At 39.2% G+C, this 9,387-nt stretch overlaps 1 protein-coding gene across 4 annotated transcripts; it reads right to left on the minus strand.

Annotated features, from left to right (window-relative positions):
* Positions 1 to 2,444: 2,444 nt before the first annotated feature.
* LOC104089776 (ABC transporter B family member 11-like) lies at positions 2,445 to 9,081 on the minus strand. Of its 4 annotated transcripts, none has more exons than XM_009594742.4 (13): positions 8,791 to 9,081; positions 7,965 to 8,396; positions 7,759 to 7,813; positions 7,483 to 7,658; positions 7,136 to 7,357; positions 6,756 to 6,994; positions 6,096 to 6,621; positions 5,630 to 5,903; positions 4,365 to 5,254; positions 3,862 to 4,128; positions 3,497 to 3,760; positions 3,117 to 3,410; positions 2,445 to 3,011 (listed from the first exon to the last, which is right to left on the minus strand). In XM_009594742.4, the coding sequence occupies exons 2-13, from the start codon at positions 8,292 to 8,294 to the stop codon at positions 2,661 to 2,663; spliced, it is 3,888 nt and encodes a 1,295-aa protein (XP_009593037.1). In that variant the 5' UTR covers positions 8,295 to 8,396; positions 8,791 to 9,081; the 3' UTR covers positions 2,445 to 2,660. The 4 variants fall into 4 exon arrangements, with proteins under 4 accessions (XP_009593037.1, XP_033510349.1, XP_018624172.1 ...); XM_033654458.2 differs by lacking the exon at positions 8,791 to 9,081 and adding an exon at positions 8,633 to 8,653; XM_018768656.3 differs by lacking the exon at positions 8,791 to 9,081 and adding an exon at positions 8,503 to 8,622.
* Between the last annotated feature and the right edge of the window lie 306 nt (positions 9,082 to 9,387).

The raw sequence follows: 9,387 nt of genomic DNA on the forward strand, positions 1-9,387 counted from the left end.
TGTGAGGCTTGATTCGCAGGTCATCCCGAGTAGAGGCAGCTTCAAGTACCTTGGTTCGGTTATCTAGGGGGAGGGGAGATCGACGATGATGTCACACACCGTATTGGGGTAGAATGGATGAAGTAGAGGTTAGCATCTGGAGTCTTGTATGACAAGAGAGTGCCACCGATACTCAAAGGTAAGTTTTATAAAGCGGTGGTTAAACCGGCCATGATGTATGGGGCTAAGTGTTGGCCCGTTAAGAACGCACACATCCAGAAGATGAAAGTAGCAGAAATGAGGATGTTGCGGTGGATGTGCGGGCACACTATGATAGATAAGATTAGGAATGATGATATTCGGGAGAAGGTGCATGTGGCTCCCATTGATGACAAGATGCGGGAAGCGAGGCTTAGATGGTTCGGACATATTTAGAGGAGAAGCCCAGATGCTCCGGTACGGAGGTGTGAGCAGCTGGTTACAGAGGGCACGAGAAGAGGTAGAGGGCGGCCTAAGAAGTATTGGGGAGAGGTGATCAGGCAGGATATGGCGAGGCTCCAGATTTTCGAGGACATGACACTTGATAGGAAGATGTGGAGGTCGAGTATTAAGGTTGTAGGTTAGGAGGTAGTTGAGTCGTGCCTTACTTCGTAATATGGTGGGACTAGCCATGTAGGGTTTTTTTTCTTAGATAACTAGTGGGAATGTTGTGGCTTACTATTTCTCTTTTCAGTGCAGGTCCTATTTACTAGCTATCGCTTTTACTTTACATCTTTCTTCTAGATTTCATGAGGTTCCTATTTTTCTTATGACTGTTGTGGTGATACTAATATTTACTAATATTGTCTCCCTATACTTTGCATCTTTCTTCTAGATTTCATGGTGTTCCTATTTATCCTATGATTGTTGTTGTGATACTAATATTGTCTCCCTTTTTGCCCCTTGTGTCTTTTTATTTTTTGAACCGAGGGTCTTTCGGAAACAGCCTCTCTACTCCTTCGGGGTAGAGGTAAGGTCTGTGTACACACTACCCTCCCCAGACCCCATTAGTGGAATTTTACTGGATTGTTGTTGTTTTTGTTGTTGTTGTTTGTATTTCACTTTTATTACAATGTAGTTCAAAATCCCTATTTAGTCACATAAATTCAAAATAGACAAAACACCTAAAAATGCATGAAATTATATTAGGCATGCAATAAATTAAAAATTAAAAGGTTAATAAGGTAGAACACTAACCTTGAAAGAGAATGACAGTGGTGGAGGCGGGAGGGGAGTGATAGTGGTGGAGGCGGCGGGCGGCAGTGGAAGGCGGCGGGCGGAGAAACACTAGTGGGGCTTCGATTTTGGGGGTGGGGGACTTGATTTTGGGTGGGATTTTGGTAAAAAGGTATGAGAAAGAGAGATGGAAGAGAGAGAGAGAGAGGGGGGGGAGAGATGAAAATGGGGAAGAAAACTCGTTTGTTAGTCTAATTAGAATATTACCGACCGACTTCGGTCGGAAATGTCGGTCGGTAATAACTTTTGACTATTTGACCTCAAGTATACCGATCGAATTCAGTCAGAAACTTTGATTAAATTTTTCCCGCTCAGGCTCAATTATTTTTTTCCCATAACAAAAATAAGTTTTTAAAATTATTATAAATATACCGACCAATTTCGATCGGTTTTAGTGGTCAAAAATTAAATTATTATTATTTACAATCTATATATATATTTAATAATATAAATTATATAATGTGTGTGTATTATATATATATATATATATATATATATATATATATATATATATATAGAGAGAGAGAGAGAGAGAGAGAGATTGTAAATAATAATAATTTATAATTGATTGACTATTTTTGACCACTAATACTGACCGAAATCGGTCGGTATATTCATAATAATTTTAAAAACATATTTTTGTTATGGGAAAAAAAAAATAATTGAGCCTGGGCGAAAAAAATTAAATCAAAATTTCTGAACGAATTCAGTCGGTATACTTGAATTTTTTAATTAAATTTTTTTTTTTGTAAATAATATGCAAGTCTGATTAGGTCTTTATCAAAGATTGACCAATTTTCGACCGATATCGGTCGAAATTTTTATATTTGTCGGACAAAGCATTGTTTTTTTTATTGTGGGACCACTTTTCCTACCGAAAGTGGTCAGTACTTTTTAGTAAAAAAATTTATTTGACTCTTGCGACCAATCTAGATATTTTTCGACCGATTTCGGTCGGTATGGTTTCGACGGATTTTGGCAGATTTCTAGTAGTGTTTATAATATGAAACGATAAACCTCTTGTTAATAAATACCAAACATTAGAAATATAAAAAAGAATTTCTATAAATTGTTTAAGAAAAAAAGAATAGTTTCAATTAACATATTTCCAGGTAAAATGTTCATAAATCTAATTCATGATTGATGGCATACCACGAGAAATGCGCATGCAGCCAAACCAGTAAAGAGAATGAGAAAAAAGATGTGGGAACTTAATAACCAGAACACATCAAGTCAAGTCGGGGAGGCAAGTTTACTTGCTTCTCTCATTTGGTAATTGAAGAATGCTACTATACTATGCTTTATATGAGTTGCAGTACACTATTAAAGAAACTCTTCTTCAGCAAAAGTCAAAAAGATAACGAAATTAAAATGAATACAATTTACTTAATGAAAAAAAAGTAGAACTAAGAAGCACGCGTGTGGAGGGCCACCAAAGAGGCATAAAAACCATCTTTGATGTTGATAAGAGTCTCATGCTTCCCTTTCTCCACGATCACTCCATTTTTGACTACAGCAATTACATCTGCTCCTTTAATGGTTGATAATCTATGTGCTACCACCACGGTTGTACGATTTACCATCACCCGGTCAAGTGCATCTTGAACTAATCTCTCTGATTCTGCATCCAATGCGCTCGTCGCCTCATCCAATAGTAGGATTTTCGGATTTTTCACTATGGCCCTCGCTATTGCCACTCGTTGCTTTTGCCCACCTGACAGCTGAGTTCCTCGCTCTCCCACTGTCGTATCATAACCCTATAATTCATATAGTTTCAAATGTAATTATTATAAGCTCGCCTAACGATGGATAACTAGGAATTATCATCAACGACAATATCAAAGGTCTCGGTTCAAACCAACCTGTTGCAAACCACTGATGAACTTGTGGGCGTTTGCTAATTCTGCTGCTGCTATAATTTCTGCTTCAGTTGCATTTCCTTCTTTTCCATATGCAATATTGGCTCGGATTGTGTCGTTGAATAACACTGGTTCTTGGCTTACAAGTCCCATTTGCTGCCTTAGCCATTTTACTTGGAACTTCTGAATCTCTATTCCGTCCAACGTAACCTGGCCTGAATCAGGATCATAAAACCTTTGCAGTAAAGATACTACGGTTGACTTTCCACATCCGCTCTCCCCAACCAAAGCAACCGTCTGAAATTTCAACTCATACCAAGATAACAAAGTTAACCAATGAATTACGCAGTAGGGCAAACATATAAATCAAACCATAAATTTACCTTTCCACTGCGAATGGTCAAGCAAAGGTCTCTAAAAATTTGAACATCTGGCCTCGTTGGATACTTAAAGCTTACGTGCTGCAGCTCAATATCTCCCTTCACAGTGTCCAGTGTCATACCAGAATCATCACTTGGATCTATTTTGGATTTCCTGTCTAGAATAGCAAATATGGAAGCAGCAGCATCCTTGGCCTTGCTTGAATCTGGTGCCAATGAGCTTGACTGGGAAATACCTATAGCTGCCATCGTTAAAGCAAAGAAAACCTGCCAGGTTGCAGATACTCCAATTTAGCCTCATAACAACCACTTTAACTAAAATCCTGAAAAAGAGAAAAATGTAACGGGGTATTCATTATTGTACATACACGGAAAACGTCTGAAAAAGTGATTTTTCCATCCTGAACAAGATGAGCTCCCGCGTAAAAACTGGTTGCATATACAAGAAACAGCAAAGCAAACGATACACCAAACCCTATCCCGCTAATTAAACCTTGCTTCATTCCTGCCTTCAATGGGCCTTCACACTTTCTTCTGTATATTTCCATCACCTTCTCTTCTGCACAAAATGACGCAACAGTTCTTATACCTCCAACAGCATCATTTGCAACTTGACTTGCTTCCTCATACATCATCTGTGAAAAGTACGACTAATCAGCAACATTATCACCAAAAGAATTTGGCAACGGTAGCAGATAATAACCAATAAACCATCTGAGAGATTAAAAGCTTTCTATCTTTGCTGGTTTATCGAATTAACTGATGTTTGAGAGCAATTTTCAAGTTTAAGACTTGATTATCTCCATGTCTTTAATATTACAAGTAACGTAGTTCACTATAAGTAAGCTTTGTAACAAGGACACAGACAAACCTTTGCATCTGCACTGAATCCTTTCATGAACTTGATTTGAACATACCCATTTAAACCAATTAGAGGTATCATAGCAAGGATGATAAGTGCCAACTGCCAACTTGCTTCAAAAGCAATAGCTAAACCTGCAATTGCTGATGCGGAATCTTGGACCATTTGAGCAAGTGAATCTCCTACTAACGCACGCACTTTGGCTGCATCAGCAGAAAGCCTAGCACCAATCATTCCAGAGGAGTGCTCAGATTCATCAAACCATCCTACCTCCATGTGGACCACCTTCTCAAAGCACATTGATCTAATTCTTCTTATCAACTTACAACCAGCTATACTAAAAAGGTATGTCCTTGCAGGAAATGCAATTAAAGTTACAGCTCCAAGAAGAACAAACATGAGAGCCCAAAACTTTGAGTCCTTCCTTAGTTGATGCGGTGGTTCATAAAATGTTTTGATCACGCTAGAGAATAAGATGCCGAAAATTGGAAGTAAAGTACCATTAATAATTGCAGCCACAGCTCCAATGATGATCACGGGTACCTCAGGCTTGTTGAGATAGGCTAAGCGACGGATGGGGACCTTTAACGGCTTTCCAGATACTTCCTGGATACCAGTTTCTGTGTCTGCATTAGCTGTTTCAGGTACACTAAGTCCAGTAGGTAAACCATATGAGATGGAGAGTGAATGGCGGCTACTATTTCCTATGCCAGATGAACTACGACTGACAGATCGTAAGAGTGACATTCTTTGACTTGACTGTCCACCAGATCCCATAGATTTATCTAATCTGTCCCTCTCGTTTAAGCCTGATTGTTCTGTTTCTTTGTTCACCTCTTGCAAGCGTATAAGCTGAGAGTACGCTCCCTCGGGATCCTTGAGTAGTTCGTGATGTGTGCCTGAACAGTCCAGAGCAATGACATTAAAGAGAATGCTTGAGTCTTTCTTTTAAGAACTATTTGTGATGGAAAAGAAACTCTCAGTGGAGGAATCCCTTAAAGATTCCCAAGGAAAGACTTACAGATTAAGAAAACAAGCAATAGGTTCATAAGAGTGTCTAGTGACAAAACGCAAAAATAATAGTAATGACAAAGTTCTTGGTTGGACATGTCTGAAATCAGACGTCATGAATTTGTCACTTAAACATGCTAACCAGACTACTATAACATTCTGGATTAGTATACACCGTTGAACAGAATAACAGTGAAAGCAATGTTGATGATGGACTGGAGGTCAGAGAACAGCATATCTAACTAAGGGACATGGTTCAATACCTTTTTCAACAACTTTTCCCCGATGAATGACTGCAATCATGTCAGCATTCCTTATTGTGCTCAATCGATGTGCAACTATGATGGTTGTTCTGTTGATCATAATTCTATCCAATGCTTCTTGTACAACCCTCTCAGATTCTGCGTCTAGTGCACTTGTTGCTTCATCTAACAGTAATATCCGTGGATCTTTTAATATTGCTCTTGCAATGGCAATTCTTTGCTTTTGCCCACCAGAAAGTTGAGTTCCATGTTCTCCAACCATGGTGTCTAGACCCTGAACACAGAAGTTTTCGTGTAAATGGTAAACAATGGTACACGTCAAAAATTTATAAACAATCAAGAGCTTTAGTAACAACAACAATCAGGAACTTAGTTTGGTTCCTGATAAGCTCAGATGATGACAAAGAAAGCTGAAAGAATCAGCAAAGACTTTAGAAACATGACCAGACTAAGTTCCAAATAAAACCTGTGGTAGTTTATCTATGAACTTTGCGGCATTTGCTAACTCAACCGCAGCCTTAATCTCTTCAGCAGTAGCATTGTGCTTGCCATACGCAATATTTTCCTTAATGCTTGCTGTGAAAAGCACAGGTTCTTGGCTCACAAGACCAATCTTTCCCCTGATCCACTTAAGCTGGAAGTCTTTGAGATTAATTCCATCAATCAGAACTTGACCAGCTTGAGGATCATAGAATCTTTCTATCAGACTTATGACTGTTGACTTCCCACTTCCACTTTGCCCAACCAAAGCTGCAGTTGTGCCACTTGGTACGAATAGTGAGAATCCACTGAATATTTGCTCATCAGGTCTGGCTGGGTAACTGAAGTACACATCTTTCAATTCAATATCACCACGGATGTCGTCTAATATCTTTCCGTTGGTATCATAAGCATCTATCTCCGGCTTTCTCTTTATTGTTTCAAACATCTTGAAAGCGGCAGCTTGACCTGCAGCAAATGCGGTCATACAGGGAGATGCCTGGCCAAGGGACCTGTCATAGAAATATTTAATCATATCGCATGAATTAAAGCTTTGAAAATCCAGTAAGAGATAGTCATCTTCAATTTACATGATGGATTGTGTATGTATAATTTAAGGAATTTAGTAGTTCTAAGGAAGACTCACATGGAAGCAGTTAACACAGCTATAATTACATTGAGAACTTGACCACCAGTATATCCTTTTTCCAAGATAAGCCTTGCGCCAAACCAGATAGCCAAAGCGTAACTACAGTATATAATAGAAAAAAGTGACCCAAGACCTAATCCAGTTGCCAGCCCTTCACTTGCACCTGACTGGTAAGCTTTAATTAGGGACTTGTTATAGTTAGCCACAGCTTGCTTCTCTCCTGTAAATGATGCAACCTGAGGAGGAAACAAGACACATGTCATACTTCTACTAGTGATTTTCTGAGAAGAAAGTCAAAGAAAGATTGATTTGCTCCCATACAAATCTCATCAGAGCATGAGGATGGGCATTCCCAATAATTTAGACGTATGACATACCGTTCTAATGGAGCCAATTGTCTGTTCAACCACCGTTGCAGCCCTGGCATAAGCATCTTGTCCACGGGATGCCATCTTAGATAGGATAAGGGACATCACTCCACCAGATATGACAAGTAGAGGAATGACTGATAACATGACAAGTGTGAGAAGCCAGCCTTTGGTAAATGAGATAACAAAGCCCCCTATAAATGTTGATATCAGCTGTACAAATTTCCCTACCTGCCGAAGTTAAGGAAACAACATCAAGTATAGAAAGAGCAATTCTAATTCTCACAAAGGATTTTTTTATGCAGAATGTGAATTACAAGGAAGGGCTTAGTAGAGTTGCTTTTTGGCATGAGTACCTTCTCGCCCATTGCATCTTGTATAAGAACAGTGTCACCGGACATCCTCCCAACCACCTCTCCCGTATTTGTTTCCTTGTCATAGAAAGCAATATCTTGTTGCAAAATAGTTTTCAGATAGAGACTCCTTATTCGAGCAGCCTGTCTTTCACCGGAGATCATCCAAAAAGCGACCTCTGAACAAAAGTCATTAATTTAAACTTCAATCATAATAGGTCAAGATTGCCTATGCTTAGTATGGCAGACCCAAGAACTGTCATCAGAATGAGAACTTACGAAGAAATGCAGCTGCCCCACATCCCAATGCTAAGTAGACAAATTTCAGTGAGACCTACATGAAATTAGATAGATTTCACTTTCGGAAAGGCTACTACTCAGTTTATAAAGAGATCAAATAAGGGGCTATACTAGAGAAATAGGAGTGATACTATTTGGAAAAAGTTCAAGAAAGCATACGGTTAAAAGGTGAAGTCTCTTCTTACCCTGGAGACTACCCGAAGCACATCTTTGTTATTCTGGTTTTGTCCGAATGAGTCAGTCAACTCTCCAAAAAGAATGGTCATAATAGGCAAGGACAATCCGTTGCCAATAGCGGCAATTGTACCAATGATCATCAAAACTTTATCAGTGGAATCAGCAAAGGAGAAGAGCTTGTAAAAGGGAACTGTATTAGTGCTCTCGGACTGTTTGGTCTTGTCAGAGTCCTGCTGGCCTGCATTGGTATCTGCCACAGTTTGCGGCGCGCGGTTTTCTGATGATGAAGAGGCTCCATTAAGTCCTGTATTTCCGTCCAAACCGTTCCCTTCAGCCATATCAGGAACTCTGAGCTATGCCTATGCTTTCGTTTGTCACAATACCCTGAATCTCAATTTAGAGCAGCATATAATTTTCGGCTGGCAAACTAGTACTCAGACCTGAAAAGAGTAGCATTTTACTAGGGGTGTTACAAAAAGCAAAATAATAATCTAAAGAGGCAATGAATTTGAAAGGGAATCAAAACTACCATTCCGATCCACTAACCCAGTAATTAGTCTCAAATTAATTCAGCTTGAAAGCAGAGAGAATCAAATCTCCCCTCCCCGCACCGAAATTAAATTATTCATAAGAAGGTAGAGCAGTCAAAAGTTGGTAAAAGAGAAGAAAGCCATACAATAATGTATCAATCAGAAAAATAATAATCGATCAAAGCCCCCGCTGGTGGTGAGGCTGGTGGGGGCGGGGAGACTTGATAAACGGCAGCCCACTGCAGAAAGGGTGTGATCTATTGGGACTTATTATATGATGCTTAAGCTGGTTTTGGAAGATTACCTGATGTGAGTTTGTTTCTTCTCCTTCTCTGTGACAGTGGTTGTGGTTGGGACTTAGTATTATTTGTTTGGGGTTCCTGCTTTTTCGGGCAATGCACTTTAAGGGTGTAAAGTAGGTTGAGTTTGAGTTTCCTTATTTTGTGGAGACAAATCCGCTGTCAGAAACTAGAAAAGGAGTCAAGCGTGCTCCTCAACTAAACACGATTTGAATTCGGAGGTTCTTTATTTCCTATCCAGCCAGACGGCTGCCGTTCAACTTCCCTTTTAACCTACCAAAAAAGGTTGTATTACACAGAATCAAAATCGCTACTATTATTTATATTTGTTTAAACGTGGATCCTGTTGACAAATCAATAATGGTTTACTTGAAGCACAAGGTGTGGACTAAGACTTTCTTTTAACACAAAAAATACTTTAGTAAATTTGAGCGTACGTACCAGTTGCTTTTTCTTTTTCTTTTTTTAAATTTCGATGTACGTAATTGCTTAGATAAGCATTTCCTTTGGAGTGGGGAAGAAGGAATGAACATCCGTATATGGAATGGAACACAACTAAGGAGCTTACATAGCAAGTAAACAGTTTGATGAAGAAATGTGTT

Source organism: Nicotiana tomentosiformis, chromosome 2, assembly GCF_000390325.3.
Source record: "Nicotiana tomentosiformis chromosome 2, ASM39032v3, whole genome shotgun sequence".
NCBI lineage: Eukaryota > Viridiplantae > Streptophyta > Magnoliopsida > Solanales > Solanaceae > Nicotiana > Nicotiana tomentosiformis.

Bases quoted from the DNA above. Each gene is read 5' to 3' on its own strand.
- LOC104089776 (XM_009594742.4), bottom strand. From the start codon at position 8,294: ATGGCTGAAGGGAACGGTTTGGACGGAAATACAGGACTTAATGGAGCC. The intron at 6,995-7,135 runs GTATGTCATACG...TTTCCTCCTCAG, and splicing joins CAATTGGCTCCATTAGAACG to GTTGCATCATTTACAGGAGA. The intron at 5,255-5,629 runs GTATTGAACCAT...TGGACTGTTCAG, and splicing joins GGGAAAAGTTGTTGAAAAAG to GCACACATCACGAACTACTC.